Source organism: Danio rerio, chromosome 20 (genome assembly GCF_052040795.2).
Source record: "Danio rerio strain M-AB ecotype USA chromosome 20, GRCz13ab, whole genome shotgun sequence".
Classification (NCBI taxonomy): domain Eukaryota; kingdom Metazoa; phylum Chordata; class Actinopteri; order Cypriniformes; family Danionidae; genus Danio; species Danio rerio.
This window is the reverse complement of record NC_141040.1, coordinates 34,559,620-34,579,456: the sequence shown is the minus strand read 5'-3', so window position 1 is coordinate 34,579,456 and position 19,837 is coordinate 34,559,620. Positions and strand designations below refer to the sequence as shown.

General features: G+C 34.2%; 2 protein-coding genes across 18 annotated transcripts in view; both read right to left on the bottom strand.

The window, feature by feature from the left end:
* Positions 1-851: 851 nt before the first annotated feature.
* Positions 852-4,824, bottom strand: ccr6a (chemokine (C-C motif) receptor 6a). The gene is made up of 2 exons (NM_001099991.1): positions 4,727-4,824; positions 852-1,984 (listed from the first exon to the last, which is right to left on the bottom strand). Exon 2 carries the CDS (start codon positions 1,977-1,979, stop codon positions 852-854), a length of 1,128 nt encoding a protein of 375 aa, NP_001093461.1. The 5' UTR covers positions 1,980-1,984; positions 4,727-4,824.
* Positions 4,825-5,199: 375 nt separating this feature from the next.
* cep43 (centrosomal protein 43) overlaps positions 5,200-19,837 on the bottom strand; it is a 31,173-nt gene continuing 16,535 nt past the window's right edge. For 2 of the 17 annotated variants that reach the window (XM_087296572.1, XM_087296574.1), the window contains 9 exons: positions 18,647-18,864; positions 15,147-15,215; positions 14,869-14,943; positions 12,185-12,274; positions 11,933-12,051; positions 9,648-9,722; positions 9,506-9,539; positions 9,331-9,418; positions 5,200-5,356 (listed from right to left, as the gene is read on the bottom strand). In XM_087296572.1, the coding sequence (XP_087152698.1) occupies positions 5,282-5,356; positions 9,331-9,418; positions 9,506-9,539; positions 9,648-9,722; positions 11,933-12,051; positions 12,185-12,274; positions 14,869-14,943; positions 15,147-15,215; positions 18,647-18,864 (843 nt within the window). In that variant the 3' untranslated portion in view covers positions 5,200-5,281. 17 annotated transcript variants of the gene reach the window in all.

The window sequence follows — 19,837 nt, the reverse complement described above, 5'->3', positions numbered from 1 at the left end:
TGTCAGTTTTAAATATATTGAAACAACCAATGTGCTTTTAACAATTATCTAATTTAATATGAGGGAAATGGATTTGGTAGAAGACTGTTATGCAAGAGTGTGTCCTGTCAAAAAGCCATGCAAAGACTAAAGCATATAAAGTGAAAAGTGTTTGTAGATTAGACATCTAATAGTTCCAATAACATGATCAAAACCCTCTTAGAATAAAGAAGAATATTAATTGTTTCATAGTCATATTTTTTTCAGCACAAAAATAAAAAGGTGGGTAAAACTCTTTTACCCTTCATTATTTCTAACTGTGTTGTATTTGCTTATTTATTTAGATAGGACATGTTTATATCTCAGGTACACTGGGTAATATTCTATTTACAACAGGTAAACAGTAAAAAAATAAACAAGATTCTGCATTAGTACAACATACAGTGCACATCATTTAAAATATTCAGAAATATACAGAAGAGGTTAACACAACATATACAAGAAAAGATCTCACTGATATCATCTGTAAATAGTTCATGCGATCTTCACTTTCCCTTGTTGGTCCGTTACTCGTGTGTTTCCTTCAAATTCATGCGTCCAATAAAAGAAGCCATCATTTACTTACTTTCATACTCATTCATTCATTTTCCTTCGGCTTAGTCCCTGATTTATTAAGGGTCACCACAGTTGAATGAACCGCCATCTACTCTGGGATATGTTTTACGCAGCGGATACCCTTTTAGCCACAACCCAGTACTGGGGAATTCCTCTCATATTATTTCAATCAAAACAATTGACCTAATTTGACCCAGCATGAAGGTGAGTAAATAATGACTGAGCCGTTGTTATTCAGTCAATTAAAAGGCATCCAATCACATGGTAAACGACGTGCCATTTTCATTGTTGGAATAATCCATAGAGCGCCGCGTCGAAAGGTACATTTCAGTGGTAACACGTGATGACCGCCTTGCCGACATATAGTTCTTCCCCAAACACCAAATGTCCCGTAGGATCTTCCGGAAGTGGTTTCTGAAATTGACCCCGATGAAGGCATACAGCAGAGGATTGAGGCAAGAGTGCAGGTATGCCAAACTTTCTGTGATGGTCATGGTCAACGCGACGGCCTCCTCATGGCTGCATTCCTGCTGTTCAAATAAATTGATGGTATGGTACAACAGCACAAGGTTATAAGGCATATGGCAGACCACAAACACAAGGACCACGGTGAGCACTACACGCACTGCTTTGTGCCTCTGAAAGTTCTTGGCCCGAAGAAGGGTGACAATGACGCTGGAGTAACAGAATCCCATTATGAGCAAAGGCAAAAAGAAACCCACTGCCACCTGAGAGCTGGGCACGATGGTTTTCATCATACGCGCTGTTTCATTCGACTCAAACTTGAAAGAGCAGACATACTGAATTTCTTCCATGATGGTATTATTGTTGAATAGGAAGGTAGATTCAGTCAGACCATTTTCGTAACGCTCATAAAAGATGAAGGTGGGAAGGGACAGAAGCAAGGCCAGCAACCAGACGGCTGCACAAACTAAATGGCTGTAAAGAAGAGTGCTTGAACGCAGCCGGAACGAGCGACGGGCTTGCACAATGGCAAGGTATCGATCTCCACTGATGCAAGCCAGAAGTAACATCCCGCTGTACAGATTGACGCTATAGATGCCACGCAGAAGCTTGCAGGACATGTTCCCCATGGCCCAACTGTGCTGCTCGCTGTAGATGATTAAAGGCAGAGCCACCACAAACAGGATGTCAGCGATGGCCACATTCAGCAGATACACGTCAGTCATGGACTTGGTTCGCTTGTAGAGGGCGTACGTTACAATCACAAGACTGTTGCCGATGAAACCAGCCACACAAATGATTGGATGAATAAACAAGCGGAGGAAGTTCTCAAGCTTCTGCCTGCTCTCCACAGAACACGGCTCCACAGCTCCTTCATAATAATCACCGTAGTTGTAGTTTTCAGAGGAATCATTAATCATTTTCTCTATAAAGAAAGAACAGGAACATCAGTAAGATTATTACTTGAAAGGCAGAGTTCAAGTCAAGATGAAGAGGACTAACTGAAATCTAAAGCAGAGCAAAGTTTATTCAACACTTCCAGAAATAAAGGTACAAAAGTTGTCACTAGGGTTGTACTTTTCATGTTTGTACTTTACTAGTATGTTCCTTTAAGTTAAAGGGGTCACCAACCCTGTTCCTGGAGAGTTACCTTTCTGCAGAATTCAGCTCCATCCCTGATTAAACACACCTGAACCAATTAATTAGGACATGAAGAAGCTCTTGATAATTACAGACAGGTGTGTTTGGTCAGGGTTGCAACTGAAACCTGCAGGAAGGTAGATCTCTAGGAACAGGATTGGTGACCCCTGCTTTAAGTTATCAATAAGGACCCTTCAGGTACAAATGTGTCATTTGTGAAAAGTTACATTGCCAGTGGAATATTGTATTAACTTGGGGGAATAACATTGGTTTGAATAAAGTACAATTTTTCTACAGTAAATTTTATGGAATAAAAAAAACAATGACAAATACTTTTGTTCCTAATTTTTATTTCTCCACTTGCTGTTAAAGTTTTACAAGTGAACCAAAACTTTCACCACCTTCATTTAAGCGTTTAGGTTGGTTATGCGAATTTGCTGCACTGAAAAACAGAAACACTGCTTGGTTTAAGAGTTGTTCAATCCAACGTTTTATTAAGTGGCTTTAACTACTAGGCACTTACATCAAAAAAAGTACAGTTGAGATGCTACAGACCATTTAAATGTTGTCATTGGCCCATGAACATTTCCTGCTTGTTGTCAAACTATTTCATAACTGTAATAAGAGGCAATTCAATCATAACTTAATATTAAAACAGCTGTCATGACATTATTTATAACTATGTGGCTCTTTTTAGATTTTCAGTAGCTATGTAAATTAAAAATGTAAAACAGGAAATACGTTGGGATAATTGTTTTTGTTTACATCGTTCAAAATGGTCTATTGACATCGGACACAAGTTTGGAATTGTATGGGTAGGTTAAGGTGTAAGTGATGGGTCAAAAGTGTAATTATAAACATAACTAAAATGTAATTATATTAATTAGATGTAATAAAAAACCTAAGTACAATTAAAAAAACATGTATGTACATAGGTATATTGTATTATAAATGACTATTTTAAATTTAAGTACATAGTAATTAAGGCGACTTAATATAAAGTGGGACCACTTGCTCTTTTACACCTAAATCCAGATTTAAATCCAGAACAGTAGTACTTCTTCACATGCCAGCCAATGTGACCAAATTTTAAGAATCAATGAATGTGAAATAAAGGACATGATACATCTTAAATTCAGTAATTCAATCCACACCAGAAAAACGCATTCAGTTCAAACATTGCTTTGTAGTTTGCTATATTACCTTAGCAGAAAGAGGAAATCTGCTGAAAATCAGGTCACGTACACTGCAGATTTATTGCATATAATTGATAATATTTGATATAACAAGACTCAGCAATCATAAAAAAAAGTCTGAGCAAGGTTTATGTGGGCCTTAAAAAGTGTTCACCTTACCACAATCCTCGCAAAACATTCTGGGTTCCACACAATTGCTTGACCAAAATTAAGTTATCGTAATTGTTTTAACAAATTTAAGTTGATTGAACATAAAACAATTAAGTTCAAAGTGAAAACTCAGTGAGGTATAAAAAAATATAAATATAATCTAAAATATAAATTATATTTATCTGAGTTAATGATGGATGTTTGTTCTCATTTAGATTAATTTATTAGAAAACGAGACTCTTTATGTCATGCAATTTTGCTTCAAGTAAACATATCTTGATTTAGTAATGTTTAGATGTTTGCGCTTGTAAACAATACAAAAGCTATGAACATAATATTAACAAAAACTATTTTACAATCAACACATTTTCATCTTCAAGTATTTGGGAGAAGCATTTTTTTCGATTAGCTGTTTATGTAAACTGATTTTAAACTTAAGAACATTATATAAAAAAATATATATATTGCTTTATTATGTAAATTAACATTTCAGAGAACATACTGACATATTTTACTTCCTAATCAGAAATTATTAAACATTACCCCACCAGCAAATGTGCTGAAACCCTGATCATTTATCAAACAAATAAGTGTTTGTATCCATAAACACTTTTAGTTCATGCACACAATGAAGAACTCACAAGAGGAACTGTAGTATGAAAATTTTGGCAGACTTTTTTTTACATAGTTTTTATCTTTAGCATCTTCTAGCATACAGAATCATGCACATTCACAAACTGCCACAAAAACAAATGCCTAAAAATAATGTACGATTTAAAGCAACATACACTTTGAGAACAAAGATCATCCTTACGTTGCAAAAGCCTCACTAAATATAGAAACTTTCCAAAAGTTTAAGTACTAACATACAATGATCATTAATTTTGATGGTCTTTTCAAGCATTCTTTTCATAGACAAATTTGCAACTACATCATACAGTAGACATTATAACACTTAACGTTTTGTAGAACAGACAATAACTATCGTTCATTTTACTAATACTGGCAGGCCACCAACACCAACTAATAGTCCAATTAGAGTTAGTTAACAAGTAATTGCAACTTTTTATAGTAAAAAAATACCATCATAATCATACACAGCAAATAAAAACTGAGCTAAACTAAACAATTCATGCGACTGAAGTGGAAAAAGAAACAAACAAAAAAAAGAAGTCACTTACCGCTATTCACACAAACAAGTCTTCTGGAATGTAGCGTGAGGCTTCAGACTTCTCTTTCCGTCTGGTTTCTAATGAGGAAAGACAACCTGGGCAGAGCACTGCTGCGTAATAAGAATGACAATTATTTTATCTGTTAGCAGGAAGGAGGCGCTTCACTCCTGCAGACAGAGCGCCATACAGGAACATATAGGTGTATGTGGCAGACCATCAAAGCTGTCTGACATTATCAACTAATCTAGACTATGGTTGTATGTGAAAAGTTGATGTTGGGTGACAGAGCAATCTACCAAGCAGACCTTTGCATCAAGTGGTTTATGCATGGCTCAAAAAGTCTTGCTGAATAATTTTCTTATTTCTACTGCAAATTTACTCACATTAAACATTTTTATAGCCGTTTTTAGATTCTTCTTCTTTTTTACATCCTTCTGATTTTTTTTTAAATAGCAACACACACAAAAAAAGGAAGTCAACAGTGAGACAATACTTAATTATTTATTATGTCAACTAAATCCATAAATACATAAGGTACAAAACGAGGAACTGACAGTTCAGATGTCAAGCAACGTCTTCCATGTAGTCCGCACCCAAACTAGTCTGCGAGACGCTCACATCTTGAGTGGTTTCATCAAGCTAGAAGAAACATACAGAGAGAAACCAAGAGCAATGAGAATCAGAGTAAGGGTCTAACCACAGGGTATGAGTGGTCTTTTATAGCCAACAACCAGAGATACCTATGGAGTCAGTCTAGGGCAGGGGTGGGCAAGGGCCATTCATACAAAATAAAAGAAAGATTTGCAAACAAAAAATGAAGTTTTGATAAAAAAAATAAATAAATAAATGCAAACCCCATAAAATCGCAAAGCAAAAACTAATTTGAGAAATAAATTTTGCTAACAGAAATAAAGAACTGCAAAGGGAAAATACATTTCTGAGAAATAAAAATGAAATTTTAACCAAAAAAAGAAATGCAAATAAAAATCAAGCAGTGCAAATAACCTAAAATATTACAAAAAATAAAAAACTATATATATTTGCAAAACGCTTTTATAGCATTGCTTTTACAAAACCAAACATTACAAGGGAACTTGAGTGTTTACAGCAGGCCCAGACCTACTGGGCTGTATGACCACCTCAGTGATACTGTCTTCAGGTGATAACGCCACTTAAATGGAGGCAGGTCCAGGGCTGCCGTACACGCCCGGGTTCCATTGACTCCACCCCCTTGTCAGAAGTGCAAAGTGAAAAACACATTGCAAACTCACGGTTGACTAAAAAGCCAATCAAAATGAGCATTGCAATTGACTGAACAGGGTTTTTATTTCTCAAAACCTATTCTTAATTGTTATTTTAGGAGGTTTGCATTTATTTATTTATTGTTGCTCAACACTTAATTTTTTGTTTGCAAAACTTTCTTTTATTTTGCAAGTATATATGGCCCTAGTTTGACTTCATATGATACTCTTTCAACAACAACAACAACAACAACAACAACAGAAGATTAACAAATGTCAATACTGAAAGATATGTTTCATGCAAAAACTGTAATTCATTCATATGCACTCAACTGGTGATATTCTAATGCCACATACGCTCTCTCTTATCGCATACCAAAGGAGAAATAATACAGTTCTGTTATAACTTGTCCATACAATGAGAGTAAATAGCAACCAGCATGTTGTGTTCATGAAACACCCAAAGCATGGCCATTCATGACTCACAAACATCTTTTAGTTACATATACATTTTTTTGGTCAAATACATAAAGCATGAAACACTGATTTTTGTATTTATTTAAATAAACAAAAACAATTTCACTAAGAAAATGTTTATGGATTTTTTTTGTCAGATGGCAGTTAGAAAGACAGCTGAAAGATAATTAAAATAACTTTTGACAAAAACTACACAAATTTAACTCAGACAGGGTTGTGTGGGTGAGTGCAATAACTAACACCCACGTGGTATATGCAAAATACATTTTTTTAAAATGTTAAAAAAAGGAAGAGAAAAGAAAGAAATCAAAAGAAAAAAGAAAAAAAAAACATCCATACTGTAAAATATAAAGTCCATAGTCGGCTTAAAAATTTAAGTCAAATTAAATTAACGTTTTTTACATAAAATAAATTTCTTCTATAACTTAAAAGTTAGAAAAATGATTAACTTGAATAAGATTTAATAAGTTATAATTGACATAAAACATATGTTGTCTTAACCTATATATATTTTGTACAGTGCAGTAATTGTACAAACTCGTCTGAAATTACAAAGTCATTGGCAAAGCATTGCTTACAAAAAAATAACCCTTCAGCAATCACAAGTATGAATGTGAATTTGTGAATGAGGAGCCATACAAATGAATTAGGCCATATTATATTGGCTTTGTATTCTCAGTCAACAGATTTCCCGAAAATGACAAAATGAACCGCGCACAGAATTACTCATTTTATTCTCACATCTCAGTCCTTTCACAATAGCTCTATTTAGGTTATTGCTAGACAGAATATTTATCATAGTGTTTATTAGCGCATCTTACTGAAACAAACTTCTGAAATATCATAATTTTTTACTCATTATTAATTTTAACAGTTTGTACTCATTGTTGGCAAGGTAATAAGCAGCGGTGTATAGCACAACACGCACTATATGGTATCTACATGCAGTTTCACTTTGTAACATCAAACAAACTGCACTACACAAATAAGAATACTGCACATAAGGGAAAATCCATGAGTGTGTATTAAGCGTTTTGAAAGAAAGTCAAGTCAAGAAATGTGTTAGTTTATATCTAGGATTTTGCATGCTTTAAACCAAACACAGAGAAGAAGTAGCTTGGTTAAGAAAAAATATGTCAACATAATGGTTTTAGTATGGGACCAAAAAACTATTCCTATACTAAAAACTGTTGTCACAGTCCTTATCAAAAAGAAGCACATGAATTGTAGTTTGTGTGCCATGTTTCTATTGCTCGTGATTTCTCACAACTTGTACTTTTTCTGACTGAGTCAGAGTGAACTAAGGCTCTAAGTTGTGTACGGACACAACCAGTTTAGGTATGGTCTGCATAAATCAGAATTCGCTGAGACTTTTGTAACAGAATGTTTATGTACTTCCAACTGAAACAAAAATTAAGAAAGGGGCGAGGCTTTCTTTTTGCACATCATTTCCTCATAGCAAACTAACGGTAAGAATATTGTGGTTAAAGTTGTCAATCTGGCATCAAAAGAGAAAGGCACACTTTTGTTTCAGTGCACATTGATGTATTTGCTCTTCAGTGTTTGGACTTTCAGCAGTGAAATTTAAACTACACTGAACCGAACTAAATTCAACTCTGAAAACTGGACTGGCTCAGTTTCAATTTACTAGAACTTCTGTTAAGCTGCTTTGACAATCTACATTGTAAAAGCTCTACAGAAATAAAGATGAATAAAAAATAGATTAGTTTGTATGGCTTAGTTGTTAGCAATGTGAGCTAGCAAAATAAATATAGTTAATTTAGCTTTGCTTTGTTTTGTTTTGCATAGCCACAGATTTGTTGCGGCATATACGGCAAATGTAATGATAGTTTGGGACCATTCTGTGATACTCAGGTTTTTAGACACTGAATCTGGAATTTTTGTTCGTAATTTTCACACATTAAAAAATAATTTCAACCTCACGCTGTATCAATCGTATTGACATACTGCCTCAGAAACTTTTGTCTGTTAAAGCCAAAGCCACAGACATCCTGAAGTAATTTTTGAATCGGTCTGGCAAATCCCACAGTTCTGTTGATAAGGAGGTGAAACTCTTCTTTCTCTCTCTGCAATCTATGAATGGCCCAATATTGCTTTCTTTTTTATTTGTTAAGCAGGGGGAGGACAACAAAATCATCTTCACTGATCGAAGATTTCATTTTGTATTGTCTTTACCAATTATTTCGCTACAGATTCATTAATGCATCAGACTTAATGTGCATGACGAATGTTTCTGATTTGAATAGAAAAAAATCCAATTTACTTTTAGTTTGAAAAATGTCAGACTACAGTGTAAAAAGACCTTCACATTTTCACACATAGCCTAACACATAAACATAGTTTTAAAAGTTGATAAAAAACTGTTAGTGTAGAATACTTAGGAGACTAGAACACTTTGTAAACCATCCAATGTACTTCTTACATCATAATAAGAACATAGATCAGGTTTGTATCCAGTAATTTTTTTAAATATTCCCCTTTGTGTTCAGAAAAGGATAGAAAAGTATAGGGCATTAAAACAACACCTAAGTGAGTAAATAATGAATGGATTCTCAATTGTATTTGTAAACTCTTCAAGTGGTTTCCTCTTGTTGCCTCATTGGGCCTCTTTAGGCAACTATCTTTGCCATTAACAAAACATCCCCTTCTCACTTCTTAACTTTTAAACAATACAATCCTATCCATGAGGCCACTCTGTTGACTTACTCTCATAAAGAACTGCGAAAACCAATACCATAATTAACCAACATGAGAAACAACCACATCAGTATTACAAGGTCAATTATTTCTTTACAAGCTTATTCATGGAACAGTTCCCCTTAGTCATTGGCGACACAAACAATGTGACTCTTTTGTGGATGGAGAGAACAATACCTTATCACTAATGTCAGGCCCCTCTATTGAGACTTCCTCGATCTCCTCGTCAATGCTCACTTCACTTTTAGAGTTTTCTGAACGATGGCTGAAGAGTAAGGAGAGATGAGAAACCTTCATCGAGACGCAGATTAACCTAAATAACTGCAAAACACTAGTCGGACAATGTATTTACCTGTTGAAGTCGTCATCATAGTCAAGATCATCATCTGCAAAGCATTTGTTTGGAAATGAAAAGAGTGAAATTTTAAAGGGTTGAGGGTTCAAGTCATTGAAAAAACAAACAAATAAAAAAAAGATTGTCAAGAAGTTCTTACCTAGCAACGGAGATCCAGTTTTTTCATTTGGTGTAGAAAAATCTTTGCCACCCTTATCTATAGAAAGAGACGTTCCTAAGAGGTTAATCAAAAAGAAAAAATCAGTATGGTGATAATCTTTGGGCATATTATGAGTTAATTTGGTCAGAGATTAAACTTTGATGATGCATTTAGATTTTTTTTAAACCTCAGGTAGGTTAAATTCGGTGTAATGACTACACATGAATTGGGTACTTGAATATGTCAGCTCTGCCCACAAATAGTTTAGCAATAGTGCATAAACCATTATCTGCGGAATCGCAGTAACGGAAACAGTTCAGACTGACCTAATTTCAGTGCAAATTCTTTCAGTATCTTTAACCACTGTTGCTGCTCATGTTTTGTTTTAATAAAGCGATAGTTTGCCCAACCTTAAAAAATTTCTTATTTTGACTTGTTTTTTTCATAGTGAACACAAAACAAGGTAACTTAAAGGCTGTTGGAAACCAGTAACCATTATCACTACGGGAGTCAATTAACATTTTTCAAAGTGTCTTCTTTTCTGTTTAACAGAATAAAGAACTCAAACAGGTTTGTGACAAGAGAAGCGTGAGTAAATTTCAGATTTATGGCTGAACTGTCCCTTTAAAGAGCACCTATGATGAAAATCATCTTTTGTAAGCTGTTTGGACAAAACTGTGTGCAGGTATAGTGTCCACAGGCATATTGGAAATACAGTTGAAATTACAGAATTATTAGCCCCCCTGTTTATTTTTTTCAACACATTTCTAAACATAATAGTTTTAATAACTCATTCCTAATGACTGATTTCTTTCGTCTTTGCCATGATGACAGTAAATAATATTTGACTAGATATTTTTCAAGACACTTCAATACAGCTTAAAGTGACATTTAAAGACTTAACTGGGTTAATTAGTTTAACTAGGCAGGTTAGGGTAATTAGGCAAGTTATTTTATCACAATGGTTTGTTCTGTAGACTATCGGAAACAAATTGCTTAAATATAGCTAACAACTTTAGCTTTAAAATTAGAATTTTTTTTAATTTAAAAACTGCTTTTATTCTACCTGAAGAATTTTATCCTCCTGAAGAAAAAATATTATCAGACATAGTATGAAAATTTCTTTGCTCTGTTAAACTATTTAAAATATTTACAAATATTTAAAAAAGAAAAAAAAAATCAAAGGGGGGCTGATAATTCTGACTTCAACTGTATATAGACATCAAGTCTCCCTTTTATTTAGGATCTAAATCCCTCTTGTTTTGAGGCCCACCGCAACATGACGTAGGAGTGTGGTTTCCCTGCCCATCAACTTGATTGACAGTTGCGTATTAACATGTCTCTGTGGTAACGCATATAATTATTTCAACAAGACAGGACGTGCTCAAAGCAACTGGAAATGAAAGATCAGTTCAGCTCATCAGCTTTGATCATCTATCATCATCAAAGGTGATCAATAATGAGTTTTACAAGATTAAAACATTTTAACACATTGCATGTTTGTAATGAATTACAGCAATTTTACCGTCTTTATCACCACAGCCGCATGTCAGTACAATTATAAAAGAAGACACTTCAATCACGGTTAGTGGATGTTAAATCAGGTTTCTTTTGTATATTAACGTAACGGATATCTATACAGCAGTGAATAGTAATGTGTATCCTGTCACATTTGCTCTGCAAAAACAGTGTAAAGTTAAATGTGCATGCTGTGTGTGTGTGTCCACTGTGTGTACATGTGTGTGTGTGTGTGTGTGTGTGTGTGAACTTTGCATTAAGGCTTGAATTAACTTCACAACAAATAATCCTTGGTAAAGTTCTTACTGTAGTATTACACACACAAACGTTATGTGAAATCTGCTTTCTTCATGTCTGTCACTGTGCTGTTTATCTGAGACAGCAAAGGCGGAGATTGAGGCACACTCTGACAGGCACGTGGGAACAGTGAATGGGGAGAACTACCATTAAAGGCACAGGTCACAAAAACAGCAAACATTATGTATAGAGCAGAAAATCTCAATATGTTTAAAGATATAAAAAAATAATCTGATGGGTGTTTTGTGTTCTTTACAGACACATTTTTGGAGACGCAAAAGTATGTTCTTGAAGCTAGAAAAAAGTTGTAGAATAGGTTCCCTTTAATTTGTACATTTTCTTTTTTTTTTATCAAGAGCTAGTTTTTAATGCATGTTGGATCTTTTGAAGTATCTCTGCAATGCACTTTTTTCATATTTAGTGAAAGTTCAATTAAATGTTTGTATTCCTAGTCACAAGAGGTTTTTTACCATTCTTGTCAGATGAATGATCTTTCTTGCTGCTCTCAGCTGAGATGGATCCTCCTGCGCTCTTTAGCTGTGTGCCTGAAGTAAATGCTTTCCCCAAACTGCCGCCCAAGCCTTCTCTCCTGGAAAACAGAAGAGATGAGACTTTCAGCATGGCTGGATGCACTTTGTAACGTGATCTGACAGCACGTACAATGATTAGTGGAGGAAGAGGGAAGTCATGGCAGGAGACAGACAGGAAATGGCCCAGCTCACCTGCGTTCAGAGTCAGGAGTGGGCCTGCTTTCACAGTCAGAGAGCATGTCCTCTCCATCTCCCTCTTTATCACTGCCTATAGCAGACAGGCTGAGGCCAGACAGAGCAAGAGTATGTTTAGCCACACATACGCATGACAGCCAGAAAAACAAGGTCAGGGTCATAAAGAGAGCAGGAGAGAAAGAGATACACAGACAACATGCAGAGCAAATGCAGAGAAGAAAAAAGGAGGAGGATAAAAGTAAGGTACAAAAAACAAAATGATGACAGTAGTTACTGCACTACCCTTTTTGGTGTCAGTTGCTGGGTTTTTTTTTTGACAGCACTGAATAATGATGTTATAGTTATGTTTACACAGGCGATGTTTGAAACTCACAACTAATATACAAATATATATACCGGTGAAAAGTTTGGGGTCAGTAAGATTTTTACATGTTTAAAAATAAGCTTATCCTGCACCCCAAGGCTGCATTTATTTAATCAAAAATACAGTTCGAATTGTACAATTGTGAATGTTCTTGCACTATAAAATAACTGTTCAAAAGTGGTTTATAGTTAAATTTAATAATTTATTTCTGTGATTTTAAAGATGAATTTTCAGCTTTATTACTCCAGTCACATGATCCCTCAGAAATCACTTTAATATTAATTATCATTATTATTTTTACTATTATTATTATTAGCGGTAACAGTAATAAAAGCAATAATCACTGGAGTAATAATTTAATTTAAAACTCCATTCAATAAGAAAGCTTTTTTAAAATTGTAATAAATACTTAACAATTTAACATTTGTTTCACTTTTAATAAATGCCGCCTTGAGTAATTTTATTTTTAAAAAAAATAATAATAATAAAAAATTAAAAAAAAAAAAAAACTGACCCCAAACTTTTGACCTTATAGGTTTTTATTTTTTTTACAGATTTGATTCTTAAATTTCAATACTTGACCATGTTTCATACCAGGCACCCTAGTACTGGGGTAGGTAAATAATATAAGAATAATTCAAAATTACACACTTTCCCTCCCCCAAAAATATTACAAATCATGGACAATAATCTTGTTCATTACAGTTTATATTACAGATATTTTTTTCAAACCTTGTAAAGAATCTTAATATTGTGAATTAAAAATAAAACAACTTAATATTAGTTAATTTTAAATTATTATTAAATACATAAATCTGATTTTGTGACAACTTATTTACTTTATTTTATTAAAGTTTGTAAAACTAAGAATAAAATATTTTTTTATGATGTTAATACTATCTGTATCAACAAAAATAAGCCCCTTTTATAAAATACATTTGTAATATAATTGATGATGGTAAAACGTCAAAAAAGGCACCTTTAATAACAGTGGTTAATGAGTTAATATTTCAGGCTTTAAAACATTGCTGTAAGTCTTGCAAGCTTATGAAACTTTGTTAACGAAAGCAGTTGCCACTCTTATATAGCTGCTTGTTCAAAACACTTATTTAAAATGAGCAGAAACAACAATTCTTGAAATTTTTGCAGACAACTTAATTGTTTAATGTTGAATACACTCAAATTTGTTTAGTTACGTTAATCGATTTGTGTTGGGACAACCAGAATGAATCGTGTTGAATCTAGGGATGGGACGATAACCGTTTTCAAGGTATACCGGAAAAGTCAAGGTTTTAAAACTTTTTTAAAACTAATGAAGACAGTAGAAGTCAATGATTCTTTTGAATTATTTAGCCTGACATGTTTACTGCTTAAAATTTCTCAAAATAAAATATACTGTGTTGAATGGGAAAAAAAGGTTTTGTTTTTTACCCACACAATAAAAAGAATATATTTTAGAGCAGTAATCACAATACCATCAAACCGTAATATTTTAATCCAAGGTTAACAAACCATCAGAATCTTATACTCAAGTAAAAGTACCATTACTTGCCCAAAAATGTAGTGCATTTAGAGTGAAAGTATATGTTGTAAATATTACTCAAAGTATAAGTATAAAGTAGCCCTATTAAATGCACTTAAAGAGTAATGAGTAGTGAGTATTAAGCTGGGAAAGGTTGATGCATTTACATGTAATTTGTGCATGTGTGTGTAAACGTAACATTCTGTAGTGCATTTAGTTATTTCAGTCATCACACAGTAAATATCCTTCATCTTATCATCAGTGATATGAATCACAGGAATCACAGGACAGATTCTATTTCCCATTGATAGGAAATATTAAAGTAGGGACTGCAGGTTGAAGAAAAGTAGAAGAGTAATAGTACCGATACCGCACTAAAACGTACTCAAAGGAAAGTAAAAGTCCACATTTTTAAAACTACTTAGTAAATTACAATTCCTGAGAAAAAACTGCTTAATTACAGTCATTTGAGAATTTGCCATTTGTTACTTTACACTACTGCAAATCAATAAAGTTAAATTAATCGTTTTTACAAATTTAAGTGGATTGAAATGAAAACAATTAAGTTGTCCACAAAAAAATTGTGCTGTTTTAACTTATTTTAAATAAGTAGTTTAAACAAGCAGCATTTCATTTCTTTAAGTCTATATAACTGAACTGCGTGAAAGCAACTCTACTCTTTAAAACTTAAACCAAGCACTGTATGAACATAAAGAGTCCAGTAGGTGGGAAACAACCTGATTTTGCACCCATTGTTTTATATGGATGCAGTGTGATCACTCCATGCACACTCACTCATTGAGGCTAGTGCCCCTCCGCATTTGGGATAAAAATCGCCCTGACAGGCTTCCTTCCCTCTGCGAGTGCTGACTTCTCACGAGGGGGGGGAACACAGATGGAGCACAGACACAGTTACACCAAGAGGGAGAAAGAGAAACAGAACGGCAGGAGCAAAAAGCCAAAGAGGGACAAGGTGCAACATACAACAAAGCTCCAAGATCTACCCTTTTTGCATCATAGTCAAAAATCACAGTAAAAATGAGGAGTAAATTCTGAAAACAGGAAGTACTTACTCTTTCTGACTAAAGCTTTTTTCTGAATGCCTCTGGCCTGAATAAGGCTTTTCTGCTGACGATAAACCACTGTTCTCACGTGCAGCATGAAAAGGAGAAGACAGAGGTCAGAAAAACAAAGGCACTTCTCTGTCTCTTATCTAAAAGCAGTTATTTGAGAGCCATGTTTACATTTTTATCTTAACTGCACACCCCCGGACATATTTAAAAGAGTAAAAAATGAACTACGGTTATGTGCTCCAAAAACATGAAGAACCCAGATGTGTGTTTCTGAAATGACAAATCGAAAGTGTCAGTGGATTTTTAATCATTTCACCTGTCGTATCTAAAAAGTAAAAAAATGAACTACGGTTATGTGCTTCAAAAACAAAAAACCCAGATGTGTGTTTCTGAAATGACAAATCGAAAGTGTTAGTGGATTTTTAATCATTTCACCTGTCATATTTGAAGAGTTAAAAAATGAACTACAGTTATGTGCATCAAAACATAAAGAACCCAGATGTGTGTTTCTGAAATTGCAAATCAAAAGATCAGTGGTTTTTTGATCATTTCGCTTACATTTGCTCATTCAGTCTTAGTAGAACATGTTGGCACTGAAACGGTCCTCGTTCTAAGACCTGAATGGAAATCTCTTCCCACAGCAAGAGTCTAACTAGAGAGGTTTTGCACAAAAACAAGATTAAGCTGGGATTTTAAGCTATCCCCGTTTGAACTGAGTTGCATGAACTGCAGGCTAACTAAAGCTAAATTAAGTTACTATGAACATTTATTCTTTGCACCCAAGATTAACTAACTAGGATTAATCCAAGTAATTTATCTATTAGTTTTGCTGTTAATGCTACTAAAAATAGTTTATATATGTTATATAATACTTTATATATGTTATATATGTTTAGCCACTGGAATTGCTAGAAATATTCTATGGAGACTTCTATGAAGATTTATTCTTTGCAGCTAAGATTAATCCTAGTATTTTATCAATTATGTGTTTTACAGTCACTCCGTGTTCTTGGCCATTTACAGATATTTCTAGACATTAGAATTGTTAGAAATATACTATGGAGACTTTCTATGGAGATTTAATCTTTGCAGCTACGATTAACCCTAGTAATTTATCTATTAGTTTTGCTGTCAATGCTACTAAAAATGTATGCGTTTTCCAGTCACTCCACGTTACTAAGTGTGTACATAGGTTTCTAGCCATGGGAATTGTTAGAAATATACTATAGAGACTTTCTATGGGGATTTATTCTTTGCCACTAAGATTATTACCAGGCTAAAATTAATTCTAGTAATTGATCTATTAGTTTCACTGTCAATGCTACAAAACATGTATGTGTTTTACAGTCACTCCATGTTCTTCATAATCTTCATGTAAAATTCCTAAGGTAATATTAATGTCCACTCCTAGTCACATTTAAAGCCAAGTAAACAACTGTTAATTTGTTAATACACTTCACCTCCTCATAGGTTTATGGACAAAAGTAATGGTATTTTCCAGTTCAGTGGGAGTTGCCAGAACAGTGGACAAGTTACCTGATTGGCTCACATAGGGTTTTATGCGTAATTCCGCGAACGTGCAATTACTCTGCCTTTCTACACCAGGCTTGACATAGCAGCATGTTCTCAGACTGAATCAGCAAACGGGCAATGATCCAAAAAAAGGATGCACTGATTAAACTAGGTCAAGCTGTGCTTTTTCTGCTATCCTAGCTTTATTAGTTCTATTTTTGTGCAGTAGCCCCCAGGACTGTGACAAACACAATCACAATGCAAGTAAATCTCTCTACTGGTGGCTGCCAGTTTTCATTTCTACTTGCCTGCAGTATTTAACTGTTTGGTAAAACTTTATAACAAAGTTGTGTTAGATAATGTTAATGCATTTACTAATATAAACAAAAATGAACAACACAGATGTTACAGTATTTATGTTAAAGACAATACAGTTGCTCGTTATTAGTTATTAAGTAATGTTAACATACATGAAATTGGATGTTAATAATCCATTAGTAAATGTTGAACTGTTGAAATTGAAACTGTAGAACTGTTGATGATTAATAAATGCTGTACAAGTATTGTTTATAATTAGTTTATGTTAGTAAATACATTAACTAATTAAACCTTATTGTGATCAACTTGATACAGGTCCATTTCCAACATACTGTACATACATAACTATGAGTGCAATTCAAAATTAAAACAACTGACTTAAATCACATCTCAAATTGAAAAATACAGGTAATGCCTTCAAACTATAAAGATGTACAGAACTTCATAATAAAGGTATTAATTATTTTTATATGTAATATTTTATGTAGCATGTACAAAATTAGCTTTTTTTCTCTTGATCCACCAATAGTTTTGCTAATATGAAACATGTTTGATATTTAACTTTTAAAGCAAGCTGGGTATGTTGAACGGCAGAGAAGAAAAAACTGCTTGTGTATTTATTGAACAGAGGCCTGTTTACGTATTTTTAACATGTATTTTTTTCATTAATTAAATGTTTTAAGCTGCAGTGCTCTTCTTATTTTAAGCCTGGTATAATCTTGTTCAAATGTATCTTATATTTAGAATTTGTCAAGACCCTTTCTTACATGTCGTCATGCACTACACCCCTACATGTTTAGTGAACAAGTACTACTGAATGAACAAACACACAATGCGAGCTGAAATGTAAAGCTGAAAAGGACATCATGCAATTAGGCCTGCACAATATATCGTTTCAGCATCGATATTGCAATGTCTGCATTCGCAATAGTCACATCGCAAAGATATGGAACGTTGAGATGACATTGCAGTGTAATTTTTACATTTAAATATACAAAACCAGAAAGTATGCACTGCTTATACTTTTAGATTTATCTATGCTTGTAGTTTGTTTACTACATGGTATACATGATTCACTCCCCAACAGAATCCTCCCAGTCCAATCAAAATACATTCGGTAACACTTTAGGAACTAATTATCACTATTAACTAGTTGCTTATTAGCATGCATGTTATTGTGATATTGGTACTTGTAAAGCACTTGTTTTTTATGATCTTATTTTACATCCCTAATCCTACCCCAATACATAATCTACCTTAATAACCATTAAAAAGGAGCAAATTAGAAGTTCATTGAGGCAAAAGTCAAAATGGTTTACTAAGAGTGAGAACTGAACCCTAAAATAAAGTGTGACCAAAAATTCATTCCAAGTTTGACAAAGTATATATATCGCAGAAAAATATAATTTTTTTGCTATGTCAGATTTTTCCAATATCGTGCAGTCCTAACTATAATGCACTCATCATAAAAAATGTTCTTGTGCATTGGTGTGGATGTTAATATAATTAGTGTAGACTTTAATAATAATAATTACTGTTAGAATTCTCAGTGATAACAGGCTTTTAATCCCCAACTTATAATTAAAATGACCACTGGCACTGTCAAATAGAACAACCCACAGCAGAAGCCATGAACGACCAATCATGTCTGCTTCGCAAGATATGCTTACCAGCCATAGGTTTTCTGCGGTTTAGGAAGAGGATCATCGAAGAACGAGTCTCCTTCCTCTTCCTCATCTTCCAGTCCAAATTCAAGTGCTCGTTTGAGTGGGGTGGGGAGGTTTTTCCCATCACCCAGTCCTGATTCCTCCTCTGACCCTTCAGACACTTGAACAGACCCTCTGATCTTCGGAGACCCCAACAATTCACCAGGTCTTCTGTCTCCAGCCTGTGGCAGTCACAACTTAATCAACATTCTCAAATAAGCGACACATTTAACTTGATAAAATCAACATGAACGCTGAGCATTGTGTGCTGTGGCTAAGTTCAGGGTTCCCACTTTAAGCTGCAGATTTTGGCCTGCCATGACACTGTTCAAATTGCTTTACACTACCTGCATTGTTTAAATTGAAATTATATTCAATTAAACATTATATTCAAATACACACTCTTTTGAGTTACCAGATACAGTATACCGATGAGATTCTCTTTAGGTGTAAACCTACTTTATACTCGTCCTTATATTATCGAAGACTATTTGAAAAAGGCTAAATTTATATTTAGCGTAATTCATGCATCAAATAGGATGTGGTAGGCTTTATATGGGTACTTTCTTTCTTTGTTTCTCTCAGTGTTTACTTGATATAAATTACAAAGACCAATGGTTCTTGAAGAAGTCAAAAAAGTAATGAAGAAGTGTGAATTTGAGTGTATCTTCACCGACACAAGAAATGCTGTAAATATTGCTGCAAATTAAAAAAGGTTGCCGCAAAGACATTTTTAGTCACAATAATCAGATTTTTCTTCCACAAAAAACTGGTGGGTTTGGTTAAAAGACGAAAATCAGTTACAGACAGTATTTTAACTGGTACAGCCTGATGGCTGCATTTGATTTCTGGTTGATAAGTGAACAAGGAATAAAATAGTAGTGAACAACAGTCAAACCATGAAAATATGATATACATCACAGGTGTCAAACTCTCAGGTGTCAAAGGGCTGCACAGTTTAAGCTGTGGTCACACTAGAGTTTGAGCATGTGAAATACTGTCGTACAGCGCTGTGAAAAGGGAAGGGGTTTAAACAAGATGATTAGAAATTTAAAAAAGCATTTGCAGTCGGTTCAAATTTTAAATTTCTGTCCAGAGAGGTCATGTTTTGATCCTTCATTGGTCTCATGCAGTCAAGTGGTGCGATTTCGCAGG